This window comes from Rhinopithecus bieti, unplaced genomic scaffold (assembly GCF_001698545.2).
Source record: "Rhinopithecus bieti isolate Rb0 unplaced genomic scaffold, ASM169854v2 scaffold_4101, whole genome shotgun sequence".
Taxonomy (NCBI): Eukaryota; Metazoa; Chordata; class Mammalia; order Primates; family Cercopithecidae; genus Rhinopithecus; species Rhinopithecus bieti.
Window position 1 is genome coordinate 1065149 of NW_016804458.1, and position 20576 is coordinate 1085724.

Genomic DNA, 20576 nt, shown 5'->3' on the forward strand with positions numbered 1-20576 from the left:
GGGCATCTGGTGTGGTGACGCTGGCTGCTTCCGGAACACTGCTGCCTGCTCTCATACCTTGGATAAGTGCCAGTGGGGGGATTTTGGAGGACTAAATGGTGCAGTTTCTGTTGTTGTTAATTATTAGGAGAGATTGAATCATGTCCACAGGAGAAAATAGGGAAGAAATTGGGTTGTCTGTCAGTTTCCTGTTATAGATAGGAAGTTTTAGAAATCCTTTATTGTCTTGAAGGCTTGGATTGAGAAATTGTAGCCAGCTTTATTAGGGCTTCTAATAGTGAAGAAGCTAGGTATGTCCACTGGTTTACAGTTGTAAGTTAATTGAAAAAGTTATTAAACCTAGCCTTTCTTTTCTGCTGCCATTATATTATGAGTTTATTATTATTTTTTTCTCATGGGGATGGTGAATGAGTTCATTTTCTTTGTCTAGTAGTATGTGATGGAAGAGCAAAGAAGTCGGTTTAGAGGGAAGGGCACAATATAATTTAATACTTTATTAGATTCAGAGATGTTTTTGACCCCCTCTTCAAGGTTAGTTTTAATTATGTGCCCTTCATTTTTTTATTTCCATGACTGCAGAACTTCTGCACAGGTTAGTTCCATATTCATGACTTTTATTAGCAAAGCCAACCTTATGTCAGTTTTAAAACTAAAAACCCTATGTGTTTGCATTTAGAGCTTGGGAAAAACCAGAGCAAAGGGAAGGCTAATATTATTCCCAAGTGGGGAAAATTACCTCTAGGATAGAACTTGGGGCAGGTGGGGAGGGTAATCTTATTAAATAAGTAGCATTTGTGGTTACTGGGATTATATTGTCATTTATATTTCAAAGAAACTATTCAGAACTTTTCCTATGATGATCATCATTTTGAGGATGTTTTAAACATTTGTATTTTAATTGACAAAATTTTATATATTTATCACTATGAGAATCTTTCCAAGGTATTTCTATGCCCTTTTGGATGATTCTTAGAAATATTTTATTTCACTTGATAGAAAGTCTCTACAAAGAACAATCCCTTACGGTAAATAGATTCTCTTATCACTATGTGTAAAATGAGTTATTAAGAGTTGTAAATTGAGAGGGGAGAAGAAAGCTGAAAACACACAAACCCCACCTGCCAAAATCCCACTGTTAATGTGGGGAGAAACCCCAGTCAAGAGACAACAGTAGGAGCCAGGGTCAGCATCCCTTACAGAGGCAGCTGAACCAATTTGACTGATTAGATTTAAGTTACGACATCTTTGCTGCTGAACCAGGGGAAGCCTAAGATAGGTATAAACATAAGATGTGGAGACCCAGGTGGTAGCTCTGCTTACTGGGCCTCTGAATAGAATGTCCAGCTTGTATGCCATAGCATTTGGGGTCAACAGTCTCATATACAGTAGGATGTGAGCTGAGCAGTGCACAGCCTTTGGAATTCTCTGGCAGCCCTATAGGAAACTGACCGCTCCTCTCGCACTAATCCCTGCTTGGCTGAAAGAATGACCAAGCAAATTACAGCAGGAGAAATGAGAAGATTGCTGTATGGAAATTCCACTTTCCACAGCCTCTTTAATAGTTTTGATTTCATCAAAGGAGACTGGAGAGTCACCAATATTTTGTAATGGTAATGTCATTTCTCCCAGGATATTTCATTTAACATCCTATTACAACCAACAATTTGGAGGATTTTTCTGACGAAACCATAAAGCATGTTAGCATATGTGTGTTTAAACTTGTATCCTCTTCACAGATCTCTTTGATATTAAAATGTTAATTTTCATAGAGTTAATTGTTCCGTAGTATTTGTCTCATAAGCTACTTAGTTGTAATAGAATCTTTAAATGGCAAAGGAGAATGTTTCTTTGTTTAAAATTATGTTGATGTAGTCTGTGGTTATGGCCTCAATATTTAACATGCCTTCTCTAATCTGTTCTGCTGAATTCCTTCTCTTTTGGCATTTAGAAATGATTTTCTGGAAGTCGTGAATTTCTTGAAAAGTTTAACATTGAAGAGTGAAGAGGAAAAAACGGAATTCTTTAAGTAAGTTCAGAAAATTAAGAATTTAAATTGAATAACTTGGATTAACTCCATGTAATCACTTGAGGTATTCTAGAGAAGATGACTCGGGTATTTGGTTTATTTCACATTTATTGAACATTTCCTATGTGTCAGGCTTTCTGCTAGGCCCTGGGATAGATATTTCTGGTGAAGGAAACAGGTACCCAGACTGATAATCCTTAAACAGAGAGGTGGGTACAGTAGAGCTTTTGGAAGGAGTCCTGAGAACACACAGGCAGGAGGAGGTCATTAGAGAAAAGGTATTCTAGGCAGAGGGGCAACATAAACAAATGCACAAAGACAAGACCTAGTGTGACTTGTGCAAGAACCGCAAGCAGTTGAGTCCTGCTGGGGGAGAAATTCCAAGACAAGAACAGGTAGGAGGTACCCCTCCCATGTGGCAGTGAGGAGTGCTGACATTATTTGTCAATAGGGGACTTTAGGCATTGAAGCCATCAAAGAGGTGGAAGCAGGCTGCGAAACAGATTAATGTCCCTTTAGGTGGATCACTTTGTTCTCTTTTACGGGAAGGCTTAACTCATTTAAGATTTTGATTGGTTAGTAGACTGTGGTAGTCCAGGCAATAAATATGAAGCCACACATAAGGGCATTAATGTCTACAATGAAGAAGACACTAAAATAAAGGTTTAAAAAGATAAAGCTGAGAAGCCTTAGTGATTATCACCAAATAAAATAGAGAATATTGGAGGAGAGGACCTAATATGCAGGGAAAATTATGACTTCAGTGTTGGATATGTTGGTTTGAAGTTATCTGTTGGACTTTAGATAGAGATGTACATGGACAGTTGACCAGACAGGTCTGAAGCTTGAGAGAAGTCTTAAGCTGATGAGCTAGAGGGAAATATTAGGGTGTTAGCCTGTAGTTGGTGATATTTTCACAGAGAAAGTGGGTAGCATGAAGGACAGTGGACCCAAATGGTAATCCTAGGGCACCCAACCTTATAAGGGGGCTGGTGGGAAGTGGTGGCTGGTGGGAAGGGGTGGCTGATGAATGAGAAGCAGGGGTTAGAGGAGACTCAGAGAGCTAGGAAGGCTATGATATTCCCAAAGGAGTAGGGAATTTCACAAAGGTAGGAGGAATCAACAAGGACCTGTTCATTTAGCAGTTAGGAAGACACTGGTTACATTATCTTAGCAAGAGCTGTTCCAGCAGTGAGAATGCATTGGGCTGATAAGTGAACAGAAGGTGAGAAAGACACTGGAGAAAAACTTGGAGAGAAAATATTATCACTGAAGAAACAAATGGAGTCAAGGAAGCATTTTGTAAGGGTGGAAGAGACCTGAGCATATTAATAGACGAGGGAAAGGGGCTAGCAGAAGAATGGAGGGAGTAGTTGAAGCTGCAGTCAAGTTGGGGAAGACTGTTAGTGCATTGTCCTGGAAGAGAGGGGAATGCTGGGGCAGTGACTGGATGGGGCTGGCCTTAAGAGGAGGCCCTCGGAACCTTGATAACTGGAAGGGAGGTGGGAATGAGTATCAATGTAAACCTGTTTGCTGATAGTGGTGTAGGGGTTTGAACGTGATAATGCATGTGACCTGTTTCCTAATGAAGTAGGAGGCAAGGATATCTGCTAAGGGTGATTGTATAATGGAGTAATATTACCATTAATACCTAATATCTGTATTTTTTAACAAAGTGCTTTTATATATGTTGTTTTAATTTATGGGGATAGTGACAAAAGCCTATAATTTGTTAGTTATGGAAACTTTCTACATTGTTTAAATTTGAGAAAGTGTCTTTTATTATCTAGAAAGCCTGTCTTATTAGGGTAAAAAGGAGGGCACTTTGGCTGTTAGTAAGGGGATAATTTGGTGGAAACATTTCCTGGTGTGAATTGGAGGTATGCTGACTAGCTGGCTTTGCCTCACACTTCCTGTTTTTTTTGTTTGTTTGTTTTTTGAGACAGAATCTCACTGTCACCCAGGCTGGAGTGCAGTGGTGTGATCTCAGCTCACTGCAACCTCTGCCTCCCAGCTTCAGGTGATTGAACCTCAGCCTCCCATGCCTCAGCCCCGAGTAGTTGGGATTATAGGCATCTGCCACCACGCCTGGCTAATTTTTGTACTTTATTAGTAGAGATGGGGTTTCACCATGTTGGCCAAGCTGGTCTCAAACTCCTGACCTCAAGTGATCTGCCCGCCTTGGCCACCTAAGGTTCTGGGATTATAGGTGTGAGCCGCTGCACCCAGCCATGCATTTTTCTTAAGTACTTGGGGACCAATCTGTTCACCTTCTCTATCTCCATTTCAAAATGCATCACTTTGATAGAAGTGAGAGAGAAGCTGTGTGTAGGCTAAACTGTACAAGTAAGCTGATACAGTGTCATGACCAGTTTCCTGGGCTTTCCCTTTTTGTCCTCAGATTTCTGCTGGACAGAGTCAGCTGCTTGTCAGAGGAATTGATAGCTTCAAGGTTGGTGCCTCTTCTGCTTAATCAGTTGGTGTTTGCAGAGCCAGTGGCTGTTAAGAGTTTTCTTCCTCATCTGCTTGGCCCCAAAAAAGGTGAATGCTTTTTCAAAGTGTTGTTGCTAGTTAAGGAGTTTGGTGATTATTAGTCCATATTTGAGCAGGATGAGATTACTGTGTGGTGTAGTTAATGTTTGGTTCTAAAAACAGAGAACAGTTGTTGGCCCCTGATGTGATAACTTTAATTTTCAAACCTGGGTACCACAGTCCACAGGATAAATGAAGCATCTTCCTAGAGAGTCCAATTTACTATAATAAGTGTTACATCTGACTAGAATCTGAAATATACATGTGAAGTTTTAAGGTAAGGCATGCATCTTCAAAGAACTTTTACATTTATCATGAATCATTTAGGCCTGTACCTCCTACCTTACCAAGACCAACCCATTTATTTTCTATTTTCAGTGAAAAGCACAGAGATCATTTTACTTCTTGGGACTTCAGGGTTTTTTTTTCCGAATGTGAAATGAGGTTATTGCTTTGGAATTTTACAATTTTATAGCACTATAGATGATAACACAACAGATTAGAGAATATAGTATTAATATAACACTAGAATTTTAAGTTTCGTAGAATCCTGCTTTCAGAATTTATTTTCTTAAAGGGATCTCAGTCCAACAAAGCTTTGTTACAGTTTAGAATTTCCTTATATCTCTACTTTGATATCATTCTCTTTAGCCACAAATTTTTCTTTATAGCTCTTACATCCTATTCCTCAGTAGGTCTTACATAGGGGTGTGCCTCTGATTCACCTATGTTGCTTTTTAAAAATTTGCCTCTTTGCTTGATCCAAATTGGTTCTAGAACAGAGCCAGGACATAGGTATACATATTTTTTAAAAGTTCCCAAATAATTCTCAATGCATACCTGCCTGATAACCACTACCATAAATATTGGAAAAAGAGGACTATCCAGCATCAAAGTCCCACTGTAGCATTTAACACCTGGTTTTGCAAACACAACTACAACAATATCAGTATGTCACAAATCTAGTGTATGAAATTCCTCACTGATTCAACATAAATTTATAAAAAGTTACTCAGAATTCTATTAAAATACCAGCTTTGTTTTATACTAAGTATGATCTCTAGTATTTCAAAAACTCTACAGATAAGTGTAGTTAACATAATTAAGCGTTAAGTAATTTTGGGTCAAGAAAAGAACTTTCCTTTGGTTTAGAGCATTAGAATTTAGAAGAGTACTGGCTGACCGGGCATGGTGGCTCATGCCTGTAATCCCAGCACTTTGGGACGCCGAGGCAGGCGGATCACTAGGTCAGCAGTTTGAGACCAGCCTGGCCAATATGGTGAAACCCCATCTCTACTAAAAATACAAAAATTAGCCTGTGGTGGCAGGTGCCTGTAATCCCAGCTACTCGGGAGGCTGAGGCAGGAGAATTGCTTGAACCTGGGAGCGGGAGTTTGCAGTGAGCCGAGATTGCACCCGTGCACTCCAGCCTGGGTGACAGAGTGAGACTCCATCTCAAAAAAAATAACATAAAATAAATTTAGAAGAGTACTTAGAATATGTGTACTTTTGGGCTCAGTGCATGAATTATGCTTAATACTCTTCACTGAAATGAAAATTTGCTTTTTCATCTGTAACCTTTGATTTTTCGGGTAGATCATGCGCAGGGAGAAACTCCTTGCTTGCTCTCACCAGCCCTGTTCCAGTCACGGGTGATCCCCGTGCTTCTCCAGTTGTTCGAAGTTCACGAAGAGCATGTGCGGATGGTTCTGCTGTCTCACATCGAGGCCTACGTGGAGCACTTCACTCAGGAGCAGCTGAAGAAAGTCATCTTGCCACAGGTCAGAGGCCCAGTTTGCATGGGGTAGTCACAGAACCTGAGGAAAGAGTGCTGAAAGAATGGAGGAGGTTTGGAAGTATTCAGATAATAGCTTACAAAGCCTTGAGGCAGCAGTCTGTGGAATACAAAGTGCTGAAATTAAAATTGCATTTCCATTCCATTCACACAGGCAAATCGATTAAACCGACATATTTGGCCTTAACCTGGGAAAAACTATAATTGTTTGCTAATTTCAGGAGGGTAAATGAATAACAATAATATATGGAGTGCTTTGTGAACATAAAATGTAATTATCCATAATTATTATAAAGTAATTAAATTAGAACAGAGAGGAACATGAGATGATTTGTATTAGTGGCTTTTAGCCTGTTGTTATCAGCCACTAGGGAACTTTATTATGATTTGCCCACTGAAGTGTTTCGTTAGTGAAACTAATGAAAGGTTTGTATTAGTTTCTTAGGCTGCCATAACAAATTATCACAAACTGCATGGCTTAAAGCAATAGAAATTTATTCTTAGTTCTGGAGGCCAGAAGTGTAGAACCAGGGTGTCACCAGGACCCTGCTTCCTCTGAAGGCTGTAGGATGTGAAAGGGACTCCTTACAAGCTTCTCGTAGCTCCCAGCAATCCTTGATATTTGGCTTCTGTCTATATCATTCCAACCTCTGCCTCTGTTGTCACGTGGCCTTCCTACCTCCTTGTCTGTCTGTCTTTACATGGCCTTAGAAAGACAACAGTCATCGAATTTATGGCCTACCCTAACCCAGTATAAAGGTCACATTCTGCATGGACATGAATTTTGGAGGGACACTATTCAACCTCGTATGAGGTTTTAAAAAAATTGTTTTAAAAGACTACAATCACATGGTGTCTTTCAAATAATTTTCCTGTGAGATAGATTAACATTCTCTCTGCTTTCAAGGAGCTCGTAAGTGGGACATGTTTCAGTCATCGTTGCCGTGTAACTACCCCAAAACTTAGTGCCTTAAAACAACAATCATTTTATTCTCATGATTCTTTGGATTGACTGGACTCAGCTGAAGGTTCTGTTCCACATACCAGCCGAGGCTTCAGTCATCTGGGGCCCGACAAGGGTTGACACATGCAAAATGGCTCCTTGGTATCTTGGAAGGGGTGGCTGTGAGGCTGGGCCTTTCTCTCCATGAATTTTCGGGGAGCCTGGGGGCTTCTGTCCCCCAAAGTGACATTTCCACATATGAAGGGGTGGCCTGCCTCTCCACACCTGTGGGCGTTTCTCGTTAGGTGGAATGAGAGACTTGAGAAAAGAAACGAGACACAGAGACAAAGAGAAAGAAAAAGTGGGCCCAGGGGACTGGCGCACTCAGCATACAGGGGACCCACGCCGGCACCGGTCTCTGAGTTCCCTTAGTATTTATTGATAATTATCTTTACCATCTTAGAAAAAGGAAGTGACAGGATAATAGGATCATTGTAGGGAGAAGGTCAGCAGTAAGACATATGAATAAAGATCTCTGTGACATAAGTTTAAGGAAAAGTGCTGTGCCTTGATATGCATATGTAAACATCTCCATAAACCCTTTTAGTGCATTAAGAGCAGCTTTGCGCTAGCATGTCCCACCTTTCGCCCTAAGGCGGTTTTCTCCTTTCTCAGTAAACAGAACATACAATCAGGTTTTACACCGAGATGTTCCATTGCCCAGGGACAGGCAGGAGACAGATGCTTTTCGCTATCTCAACCGCCAAGAGGCCTTCTTCCCTCTTACACTAGTCCTCCTCAGCACAGACCCTTCATGGGTGTCAGGCTGGGGGATCAGGTCTTTCCCTTCCCACGAGGCCATATTTCAGACTATCACATGGGGAGAAGCCTTGGACAATACCTAGCTTTCCTAGGCAGAGGTCCCTGCGACCTTTGGCAGTGTATGTGTCCCTGGGTACTTGAGATTAAGAGAAAGGTGATGACTTTTCACAAGCATACTGCCTTCAGGCACTTGTTTAACAAAGCACACCCTGCACAGCCCAAAATCCNCTTTCGCCCTAAGGCGGTTTTCTCCTTTCTCAGTAAACAGAACATACAATCAGGTTTTACACCGAGATGTTCCATTGCCCAGGGACAGGCAGGAGACAGATGCTTTTCGCTATCTCAACCGCCAAGAGGCCTTCTTCCCTCTTACACTAGTCCTCCTCAGCACAGACCCTTCATGGGTGTCAGGCTGGGGGATCAGGTCTTTCCCTTCCCACGAGGCCATATTTCAGACTATCACATGGGGAGAAGCCTTGGACAATACCTAGCTTTCCTAGGCAGAGGTCCCTGCGACCTTTGGCAGTGTATGTGTCCCTGGGTACTTGAGATTAAGAGAAAGGTGATGACTTTTCACAAGCATACTGCCTTCAGGCACTTGTTTAACAAAGCACACCCTGCACAGCCCAAAATCCTTTAAACCTTGAGTCACCACAGCACATGTCTCTTGCAAGGACAAGGTTGGGGGTAGGGTCACAGATTAAAAGCATCTCACATACAGAACAAAATGGAGTCTCTTACGTCTACTTCTTTCTACACAGACACAGTAACAGTCTGATCTTTCTTTTCCCCACACACATGATTTCTCTAGCAAGGTAGGTGGAGTTCTTAAATGGATGGCCAGTCTCAAGAAAAAAAGGCAAAAGAAGCCTTCTTAAAAGTGTAGGTTGTGAACTGACAGTCTTTTTGCCTCATTCTCTCGGCTAGAGTTGCAAGTCAGCCCAGGCTCATTGTGGGATGGGTTTACTCAAGGGCATGGATACTGGAGGTGTGTTTCACAGGGGGCTGACTTTAAAGTCACTATGTTGTACTAACTACAACATAGCACTTTGTATTTACATCTGTAGCAGTAATTCTTACCCAGTATGTAGTTGTGTCTGGAAATTTAGAAGAGGAATGAAGCAGGAACTCTGACATGGAGGTGTCATCATAGGTCTCAGAACTGGACTGAGATCAGAGAGTAAATGTTGAGCATGTGGAAGGCAATGAAAGCTCTCAATACTTAGGAAACTGCTTCCCCTAAAGAAGAGTGGGCCAATTTGTGTGTGCTAGAAAGTTCACTTTGGTAGCAGTGTGGAAGAGAGAACACAGAAAGGGAGATAAGCTAGGAAGCTGTTAGAATAGTTTAGCTAAGAGACAACAAAGGCTAGGGAAAGTGTGACAGTGGATATAGGAGAGGGACACAGAAGGGGTAGTACGCAGTTTCTCATTAGATGGAAGACGTGTTGAGGATGACCGATTTTTGGCTTGGGGGATTGTTTTATGATTATCATATTCAGTGGGTAGAACTCTAATATGTAAAAGAAACAAGCTTTAGTTTACATGTACAGAAAGTGCCTGATCTGTTGGCATTGGTCCTAATAATTATCTTTTGAGTCCTGTTTGAAACCTTTGATCTTACTATATAAATGAGGAAACTAGGCCAGAAAAATAAAAAGACCAATTGGTCAAGTCACATCGAGAATTACTAGCAGAGCTAAGACCAAAACCAGAGATTCCTGATACCTATCACACCCTGCTGCTTCCACTAGGCAGGCCAGTTACCCTGGCCTTGTGTCTGGCTGGTGCAGATGCTTTGAAGGTCATTTCCTTCCTTCTCTGCAGAGCAGTACTTGCCTGGTATCTGTATGTTACTGTCTTCTAAGGTGTTTTTGGTTGCAAGTAACTGAAACTCATTTTAAACCAGCTAAAGCAAAACAAAAAAATTTAATAAATGTTAGACTACCTTAGATGGAAATCAAGTGCAGCTGGGGCTTACAGCTATACGTTTTTAATTCCTTTCTTCTCTCTGCATTTGACTTTTGACTCTCTCAAGACCAGCTTTCCTTGTTTTGGTGTGCACATGGCCAAACACGGTTGTCCCATAACTTCCAAGTTTTCTGTCCTCATTAAAAAAAAAAAAAAAAAAAAATTCTAGAGATGGGGTGTGTGTTGCCCAAGCTAGAGTGTAGTGGCTATTCACAGGCATGATCCCACTACTGATCAGCCCAGAAGCTTTGACCTGCTCCATTTCCAACCTGGGCTGGTTCACCCCTCTTTAGGCAACCTGGTGGTCCCCAGCTCCTGGGAGATCACCATATTGATGCTGAATTTAGTGCAGGACACCCAAGGGGCGTAGCACACTACCGCCCAGAACTCCTGGGCTCAAGTGATCCACCTGCCTCAGCCTTCTGAGTAGCTGGGGCTACAGGCACGTGTCACTGCCTGGCATAGTGTCCTCATTTTAAGTAAACCTATATAAACTGAAAATATAAATTCTAGTTTATATTACTGGACAAGAGATTGTGATGGGCTCAGTTTGGGACAGGTGTTACATGCATCATTTACAAAGGAAGTTTTAAGGTCCTACCCTTGAAAAGAGCTGAAAAGAGGAGCATGGACAGGAACATAACTGTTAGTGCCCTAGACGAGTTCTGAGTGTGCTCTGCAAAACACTGCCAGTATGTGAACTGTTTATTACAGTTCTGTGATGTGAGTACAGATATGAAGACTTAACATTTAAAACCTTTTGTAGCAATTTGACAGTATTTTTATGTCCCCAACATATGTCTTTTTAATTTTGTTTTGATTGTACTTTTTAAAAATGGTAAGTCTATGATGGATTGGGAGGGGAAGATACTGGTCTTTTACCACAGGTAGTTTTGAGAGCCACTGACCTGGAACACATATCTAAGATAATGTAGTTTATCTGAATAAGCACAATCTGTTTGCAGCCCAAATGCTCATTTACAGGGGAAGAAAGAGATAGGTATTGTGGTTGTCAACCCTTATTACCTCATTTACTCCTAGGTTTTGCTGGGCCTGCGTGATACTAGCGATTCCATTGTGGCAATTACTCTGCATAGCCTAGCAGTGCTGGTCTCCCTACTTGGACCAGAGGTGGTTGTGGGAGGAGAACGAACCAAGATCTTCAAACGCACTGCCCCAAGTTTTACTAAAAATATTGACCTTTCTCTAGAAGGTAAGAATTATTAAAAGTCTAGCTTTTGTGTATTTCTTTTAGATTTTAATATTATAGAAGTAATGTAGGAGGGTCATACTCGGTCAAATGATATAAAGAAGTATAAATAAAAAGTTAATTTCCCTTTCTGAACTTCTGGGGGGGCTTTTCAGTGGAAATCCTTTCATTTTTTTTTAAGCTTGCAAAAAGACACAAATATATGTTTACACATGCATAGAGTTGTGTACCACATAAGGATCTTTTGGTCAGTGAAGGACCTCGTAAATGACCGACTGTCTATACCACGGTGGTCTCATGACATTATAATGGAGCTGAAAAATTGCTATTGGCAGTTGATGTTGTAGCTGTAGTGGAATGCATTACTCATGTGTTTGTGGTGATGCTGGTGTAAACAAACCTAGTGTGCTGCCAGTCATAAAAGTATAGTGCATACAGTTATGTGCAGTGCATAATACTTGGTAATGATAACAAATGACTATGTAACTGATTTATATATTTACTATACTTTTAATCATTAGTGTATTCCTTCTGATTTAAAAAAAAAAAAAGAGTTTAACTGTGAAACAGCCTCCAAGGGGTCCTTCAGGAGATATTCCAGAAGGCGGCATTTTTATCAGAGGACATGACAGCTGGGGAGGTCAAAGACAGTGAAATTGATTATCTTGACCCTGTGTAGGCCTAGGCTAATGTGTGTGATTGTGTCTTAGCTTTTAACAAAAAAGTTTCAAAGTAAAAATAAGTAAATAATTTTAAAACAGAAAAAGCTTACAGAATAAGGATATAAAGAAAATATTTTGGTACAGTTGTACAATATGTTTTAAGCATAGTGTTATTACAAAAGAGTCAAACAGTTAAAAACATTAAAAAGTTTATAAAGTTATAGTAAGCTAAGACTATTGAAGAAATTTTTTAAACTTAGTGTAGCCTGGCCAGGCGTGGTGGCTCACACCTGTAATCCCAGCACTTTGGGAGGCTGAGGCGGGCAGATCACGAGGTCAGGAGATCAAGACCATCCTGGCTAACACGGTGAAACCCCGTCTCTACTAAAAATACAAAAACATTAGCCAGGCTTGGTGGCGGGTGCCAGTAGTCCTGGGAGGCTGAGATGGGAGAATGGCGTGAACCTGGGGGGCAGAGCTTGCAGTGAGCCAAGATCGTACCACTGCACTCCAGCCTGGGCAACAGAGCGAGACTCCGTCTCAAAAAAATTAATAAATAAAAATAAACTTAGTGCAGCCTAAGTGTAGTGTTTATAAAGCGTATGATGGTGTACAGTAATGTCCTAGGCCTTCGTATTCATTCACTGGTAACTCAGCAACTTCTTGTCCTACAAATGCCATTCATAGTAAATACCCTATACAGGTGTACCATGTATCGTTATATTTTTATTGTACCTTTTCTATGTTTAGATACACAAATAATTACCACTGTGTTACAATTACCTGCAGTACTCAGTACAGTAACATGCTGTATCAGTTTATAGCCTAGGTGTTAGTAGGCTATACCATCTATGATGTTTGTACAAGGACAAAATCGCCTAAGATGCATTTCTCAGTACATATCCCCATTGTTAAGTGACACAAGACTGTGTAGGATTTTTGTTTAAATGGTAAGAAAATGCCATGCACAAATCTGTAACTTGTTTAATTTGTTTTCATGTAACAACATATCAGGGACCTGTCTCCCAATACATAGAAATCTAACTTACTCTTTGAAAGCTACCTAATATTTCATTGAACATAATTCATTCAGTGATTTATTTATTCATGGATACTGCATCCATTTCTGGATTTGTAATCACTATAAACAGTGCTGCAATGAATATCTTTATACATGTATCTTTCCAGTTGGTCCCCCATATTTGCAGGTTTGCATCTGCAGATTCAACCAACTGTGGATCAAAAATACTCAGAAAAGAAACAAACAAAAAAAAGGTATTATAAGTAACCCAGAAATGATTTAAAGTATTATGGGATGATATGCATAGGTTATATTTAAATACTACATCATTTTCTTTAAGAGACTTAAGCGTCTGCGGACACTGAATGTCAGAAGTAAACTTGCTGGGCCAAAGGATATATTTTAAATTTAGTACATACTGTCAGCTTACAAAAAGGTTGCATCAATTCTTATTAACACTAGATGTTTAAGTTTCTTGTGACTTTTCTTGGCCTATGGGGTAAAAAGCTGTTGACTTTTAGATACTTCAGGAAGTCCTTATTTCTGGACTTCAGGAAGTCCTTATTTCTGGTATGTTCCCAGTGGATGTTACCTGGGAGGCAGCAGTAATTTCTGGTCTTACAAGAATTTTTTATCAACAATGTCATTGCTCCTTTGTATAGCCTTCAATAAGACAATGACCTTGTTATGTAATTCTGGATCTCTAACCCAGTTCTCACTGATAGTTGGTAACATGGAGACATTTAATAGAAAAGAGTTATCAGATAGGCTTTTCTCTAATTTTGATGCTAAAAGAATTTTTAAAGCAACATTGGCTTCCTGAAGTTTTGAAGAGTGTTCACCTCTTCCTTGGTGCTAATGAAACCAGTGTCGTGGCTGCAGAGAGCTTGTAAAGGGTGATATAGAGTCTGTGGTCTCATTTTCAGCTATGAGAGGAAAATAGGAAATTAAGTCTGCCTGAAAGAGGTGGAGAACATGGTTCAGAGAAGACGACATCGGATAAGACATTAGATAGGACTTCAAGGAGGACAGTGGCACAAATAAGAGTGAAGGGCTTGTAGAGGCCTGGCCTTAGAGGGCTGGGGTGAGGAGGGGAGATGTGCTGCTGAAGAGAGCTGGGGACCTAATTGTAAGAATTTACCCCAGGCCATTCCCCACATCCTTTTTTTTTTTAGCCAGAATTGTATGGAATCATTTTGACCAATGCCCATTTTTATTATGAACTTTCTGATAAACTGTTAAGGACATTTCTTGAAACTTTCCCCAGTTGGTGTTAAATGTCCATAGCTTAAATTTATTATTTTAACTACTACTAAGTGTATAGTTTTGTGGTATTCAGTATATTCATATTCTTGTGCTTATACTCTTCAACTTTTATTCTTAAAAGGAAAGTAAGTAGAATCAGTTGGTTTTAAATCGCCACCAACATGTTTTGAAGGGCTGTAATTTTTTAACTAGGTGTCCCAAAGGTTGTATCTATATAATGCTTGGATCCTTTCTATTCATCACCGCCACATGGAGTGGACACAGCCTGTTCTTAAACACCTCTAGGGACAGGCAGTCCATTCCATAATGGGTGTATGTCTTCAAATGTTTGAAGATGCTCTCTCTTGCATTTTATCCTTTATCTGTGTTAAAATATACCCATTTCACTTAACTTATGCCCACCAACCATGTGATAGATCAAGAAGCAATTTACTGTCCCTTTCATGTTTTGGAGTTTTTATTTACCTTCAGATTCTTCTATGCGTGTCGTCTGCAGCAAGCACAGTCAGATCTCGCCCTTCTCTAGCATATTCCCTAAATGTTTCTTTTCTGGCAGCATGCCCATCAACAGCAAGAAGCACATACAGCGAGATTACTACTATACTCTTTTACAGACAGGTAGAAATATTAAATTTATATAGTTTTTCCATTGCTTGGATGAATGTTTTCCTGAGACTAATAAGCTTAAGGGTGTTTTGGGAGTTTTGAGACTGATTTATTTGTAATTATATAGTCAGCGTTGGTCTCATCTTGTTTCTCCAGACTAGTGGATATATACTTACCTCTTCTTTGTAATTGGTGAGAAAAGCAGGTTGACATTACTTGAATTCTTTTTTGCACTGATACTTTAAGACTTCTGATGCCTTAGTGTGGCATCTTCCAAATTGTACCAAGAATGATAGTTTTGAAAGATGTTAATGGGCGTGTTGTGAAAAAGAGTTCTGTGGTTAAATGAGTTTGGGGAAATGAGAGCAAAGTCATTAACACATTGCACAGGATCTCTCAGTGCCTTAACTACTACACTTAGGGAAATCTGCTTAAAGTGAGGATAGTAAGTTTAGTTAGGCAAACTTATTTGAGCATGCAAGACTTTTTCAGGCATATGTAATTCACATCCCAAGGATAACACTGCCTGGCTTAGAGCATTTCTATATTTATGTATAGATAATTATGTCAGTATACTATGTTTAGATATTTAATAAGGATTGAATGTGCTAGGTATTACTTACATGCTTCCACTGAGTTAATAATATAAGTATTACATAATTATTTGGATAACAACATGTTACATCGTTGATCTTGAGTAATGTTCTGCTGGGATCTCTTTTGCTTAGTATGCATGGATATTTCCAAGTAATTAGATCTATACTACTTACACTTCCTTAATGCTATCCTTCCCCTAAATGTAGTTCTTACCCTTAACCAGTATTTTATGAGAATAATTCTTTTCCCTACAGGCGATCCATTTTCTCAGTCTATTAAATTTCCCATAAATGGACTCTCGGATATAAAAAATACTTTGGAGGACAGTGAAAACTTCCCATCAAGTTCTAAAAAGTCTGAGGAGTGGCCTGACTGGAGTGAGCCTGAGGAGCCTGAAAATCAAACTGTCAACATACAGATTTGGCCTAGAGAACCATGTGATGCTGTCAAGTCCCAGTGCACTACTTTGGATATGGAGGAGTCATCTTGGGATGACTGCGAGCCCAGCAACTTAGCTACCAACGTAAACCCAGGAGATGGAATCACTGCTACAAAATCTGTTACCTCAGGGGAGCAGAAGCCCATTCCTGCTTTGCTTCCACTCACTGAAGAGTCTATGCCTTGGAAATCAAGCCTACCCCAAAAGACTAGTCTTGTACAAAGTGGGGATGACCCAGACCAAATCACGCCACCAAAAGTGTCATCACAAGAAAGGCCCCTTAAGGTTCCATCAGAACTTGGTTTAGGAGAGGAATTTACCATTCAAGTAAAAAAGAAGCCAGTAAAAGATCCTGAGATGGATTGGTTTGCTGATATGATCCCAGAAATTAAGCCTTCTGCTGCTTTTCTTGTATTACCTGAACTGAGGACAGAAATGGTCCCTAAAAAGGATGAAGTCTCCTCAGTGATGCAGTTTTCCTCAAAATTTGCTGCAGCAGAAATTACTGAGGTGAGTACTTTTTATGGAGTAAACTGTGCTACTAGCTTTAGGATTTCCCTCATAGGTCCTAGTTGCAGTATCCCATTTATAACAAGCAACGTGCCATTTTCCCAGTCATCAAGTCAAGCACAAAATTAACAAAATCAGTTTCTGTCATTGGTATCTTTCCTTCCCCAGAAAAATGTAGCAATGCTTAGGCTGTTTGTTTAATGAGCTATTTTAACCTTTTTATTTGAAAAAAGATTAAAATAAGGATATGGTGTCATCCACACTGATTTTACTTGATTTTATGGTTTTGCAAAGCTATTTTCCAGTGCTGTGGTTTTGTAATCCTACTTTTCAGCTTTCTGTTAGAGCTCTAAGTTATTTTACTTAGTACGAGGTAGTGTTTCTGGCATCAAAAGATAAATTTTAAATTCTTTACTTAGTACGAGGTAGTGTTTCTGGCATCAAAAGATAAATTTTAAATTCCTGCTTTTCAAATTTGCATATGGATTTGTTTCAGTGGGTTCTTGGTGTGCTTTATTTTGTTGCAGGGAGAGGCTGAAGGCTGGGAAGAAGAAGGAGAGCTGAACTGGGAAGATAATAACTGGTGACAATAGATGTAAGTCAAACTTTAGGAAAAAGGATTCCCTTTTTAAAAAAAAAAAAATCAATACCTCAAAAGCAGGCTTTGGGACAAGAAAACCCCAAAGTGGCCTGCTTTTCCCAGCCCAGGAGCTCATTATCCAGTCTGCACCAACTGAAATATGAGACTGACTGCAAGTGCTGGCTAAAAGCCCTGGGTGGTGAGGCTCACAGTACTGGTTTCCAGGAGGAAGAGCCTTTGTGCATTTGACTGAGGCCAGTTTCTTTGAAGAGCAAGTAGCTGAGGAGAGGGCAAATTTACTGCTTTTTCCAGGACAATTCTGGAAGTAAAGAAAATGTAAGAATTCAAGCTGGTTAGCTTAATTTTGTGCCATTTCTTTAACATAAGAGTAAGCTCTATTATGAAATACAACTTAAAAAAATTTTAGCTATAAAAAATTTTAGCTATAAATTATATAAATGATTTTAAATTGCTGAGGTTTCCTTAGGCAGCTTATTTATTTGTTTACAGTTATACTATCTGAGTAAATGGTTCTTTGTGGACCTGGGCAGTTCCTGACTGTTCCACATGTAGTACATTGTACCAAAGTTCTTAATGAGAATATTCCCCACAATCCTGTTCTCTAAATGTCAAATAAAGATTATTTTCACTAGATTCAACTTTACAAAATTTGTTTTATATCTGTTTGTTAGAAAATGTACAGACATAAGTTTCACCCTAGAGTATGTATATAACGTTTTAGCTTATCCATCCTTTCTTGGAGCGCCTCCATTTCCATTAAAAGCCAGGCCGGAGCAGGACCCTTTTGGAGTAGTGACTCAGTTGCTTCCAAGGCCCCTGCTATTGTGTGCAGCGCTGACCTGTACTCTTCTTCCCAGGGGAACTCTTGACGAGCTCTTTTTGCATAAGGCTGGGAAAAAAACATAAGTAATATCATAAATATAAAGAACCTTCCTTTTGGACTGGAATAAAGTTTACGTGCAAATTTTATTCTAGTCATTGGATCACAAGGGTAGGAGGGTGCACCCCGAAACCCCTACACAGTCATCTAGAAAAATATATAAAGCCATTTTGGTTTTATCATAGCAATTCAGAGTGCTACTACTAGTGTCTTAGTTTGTATGTGGTATACAAGAAGTATCCTGTCCCAAAGGGCTCCCAATGAGAAGTGCTGCATAGTCCAAGCTTACATGTCTTATAAACAAGTTCATAAATGTATTTTCTTTTTATGAAAGTTTGACTAAAACTTATCAGAATGTTGTTCTTCATGAATTACTACTATACTAAAGTGCTCAAAACAATATTTTGAATATCCTTATTGGTGTCAAATTTCTGCCTTTTAATAGGCAGATGTGATCTTTAGATACTGCCAAAAATTATTAGGAGTCTGATTTGATTAATAAGGAAAGGAATCAAACTAAACATTTAGGAGAGTAAGTTTCTTTCATATTCTTCTGTGGTTCAGTAAAGACTGCATTTATGGCATCATTGGTACAATATGTAACTTCCCTTAAAGATTACTACCAATAATTCAAACATACTGAAAGAATATATTTGGTATGGTATAGTCCCACTTCTGATTTTTAAAAGCAACTACCATAAAACAGAATTTTACATGTCTAGATCTATGTGATTTGAAATTCAACATGAGGCTGGAAACCACATTGGTTTGTTTCATCAGTAAGTAATAAGGGCAGAATTTGCCTTGTTAAAGTTTGGCCCCTATTGAAATCAGCCCATACCTGTAAAGATGACCTCTTTGCTTCTTCTACAGTCACATTAGCAAAGGGTTCCCAGAAAATACCTTTTTCCTGTTTCACACGTTCCACTTTGGCAGCTTCAGTTTCATCTACAAACCCAGTCTGCCAGGGACCATGAAAAACCAAGCAAATAGCAACATGTTAGCACTCTACTAGATATGAAATGGCCACATAATCTATGTAAGTGCTCAGTGTTCAACCATACTAGGCAAATTCTGGAAGTCATATGGACTGATCTTATAAATCCTCTTAGTATAATCTGGATTAAATCACTCTACTGTGTTCTTCCTTACAGAAAAGCTATAGAGTCGTCTTTGCAGGAAAAAATGATAGTCTGCTAACCTTTACTGTATTAGCTAAGAAACTGGCAACAGCAGTTTACACACATGTACTTAAAATCCAGCTTAGATGTAATATAAGTAGGCCAAGTGTGGTGGCTCACACCTGTAATCCCAGGATTTTGGTGGGAGGAATGCTTGAGCCCAGGAGTTTGAGGTTACAGCAAGCTATGATCACACCACCACACTCCAGCCTGGGCGACAGAGCTATCTAAAAAATAAAGTTCAGTGAGTCAAGTGGGCCCGTCCCACCTAAAAAAAAAGTACGTAATATATGTAAAATATATAACATGTGCATCATTACATGTAATTTATAAAATAATTCACTTTCTCCAGGTAGTCTAAATTTGTGGTTTAACAGTTCCACTAGTATTTCAATTAACTATTATTTCCTCACACTCAGTTCCAAAGTATGCATAGATATAGGAACCCTGTTACTCAAAATTTTGGTTTTAATTGTAAAAACAGGCCTTGGATGCAAAGAATAAAAAAGCCATCCCTTAAAAAAAAAAAAAAAAAGACTCGGAGCTCTACCCTGGCTTGGGAGACTGCCAAAAAAAAACATATTAAAAAAAGCCATGCCTAAGTTATACCCAAAATATGGATGTTTACATCCTCTCAGGCCTACCTAATTATATGATCAAGTGTATTTAATTATGATTATTAATGGCTTAGGGATCCTCATTAGTCATCTCACTGCCTGGATAATCAGTGCTATTAAACCCCAAACTACAGGCAGAGGAACTACAAGTGTTCCTTTTTGAGACAATCTCGCTCTGTCACTCAGGCTGGAGTGCAGCTGCACGATCTTGGCTCACTGCAACCCACTCTGCCTCCCCAGTTCAAGCAATTCTCCTACCTCAGCCTCCTGAGTAGCTGGGACTACAGGCGTGCACCACCATGCCCTGCTAATTTTTTGTATTTCTAGTAGAGACAGGGTCTCACCATGTTGGCCAGGCTGGTCTTGAACTCCTGACCTTGTGATCCACCCACCTTGGCCTCCCAAAGTGCTGGGATTACAGGCATGAGCCACCATGCCCGGCCCCAAGTGTTTTACTTCTGTGGCCTCAATTGCTTAGTAAAAGTCTGTCAGCACTGTGCTGAGCACTGTGAAAAGTTTAAGAAGATACTCAGGTTGGTTACAGTTACATAATTTCAAAAAAAAAAAAAAAAAATAGGACAAAGAATAAAACATGAGCCATGTAAAGAAAGTACCTTCTCCAGAAAGGATACAACTTTGTTCTTAGTTTCTTCAGAACTGAGACACTGTGGAACTATCTCTTCGTGATTTGTTCCCTATTAAGAAATTGATGAATAAGACCAATTTTAACATATTTCAACAACTTACAAAGACAAATAGATGAGTTTTATGAGCTACCTTAACCAAAAATTCATTTTAAGTAAAAGAGTCCCAGAGGATCCTCAAAGGTGGTAAAAATTCATGATTCCTTCAGGGTCCCTTAGGAGAATATAAAGTTAACTTCTGTACAAGTGTTGTAGG

The 20576-nt window shown here is 39.6% G+C and overlaps 2 protein-coding genes across 13 annotated transcripts in view; one reads left to right on the forward strand and one right to left on the reverse strand.

Moving 5' to 3' along the window:
• Nucleotides 1–20576, forward strand: part of SCYL3 (SCY1 like pseudokinase 3) — a 47908-nt gene that overhangs the window by 25843 nt on the left and 1489 nt on the right. For 6 of the 8 annotated variants that reach the window (XM_017868431.1, XM_017868427.1, XM_017868433.1 and 3 more), the window contains exons 8-13: nucleotides 1949–2026; nucleotides 4428–4567; nucleotides 6155–6339; nucleotides 11128–11299; nucleotides 15703–16397; nucleotides 16925–17641. In XM_017868431.1, the coding sequence (XP_017723920.1) occupies nucleotides 1949–2026; nucleotides 4428–4567; nucleotides 6155–6339; nucleotides 11128–11299; nucleotides 15703–16397; nucleotides 16925–16984 (1330 nt within the window). In that variant the 3' untranslated portion in view covers nucleotides 16985–17641. Of the gene's footprint in view, nucleotides 1–1948; nucleotides 2027–4427; nucleotides 4568–6154; nucleotides 6340–11127; nucleotides 11300–14716; nucleotides 14864–15702; nucleotides 16398–16924; nucleotides 17642–20576 lie in introns of those variants that run through there. The other 2 variants (XM_017868436.1, XM_017868432.1) reach the window with 2 other exon arrangements.
• Nucleotides 17635–20576, reverse strand: part of FIRRM (FIGNL1 interacting regulator of recombination and mitosis) — a 59878-nt gene continuing 56936 nt past the window's right edge. For 3 of the 5 annotated variants that reach the window (XM_017868424.1, XM_017868422.1, XM_017868423.1), the window contains 3 exons: nucleotides 20291–20371; nucleotides 18720–18839; nucleotides 17635–17887 (listed from right to left, as the gene is read on the reverse strand). In XM_017868424.1, coding sequence (XP_017723913.1) covers nucleotides 17690–17887; nucleotides 18720–18839; nucleotides 20291–20371 — 399 coding nt within the window. In that variant the 3' untranslated portion in view covers nucleotides 17635–17689. Of the gene's footprint in view, nucleotides 17888–18719; nucleotides 18840–20066; nucleotides 20183–20290; nucleotides 20372–20576 lie in introns of those variants that run through there. The other 2 variants (XR_001884772.1, XM_017868425.1) reach the window with 2 other exon arrangements.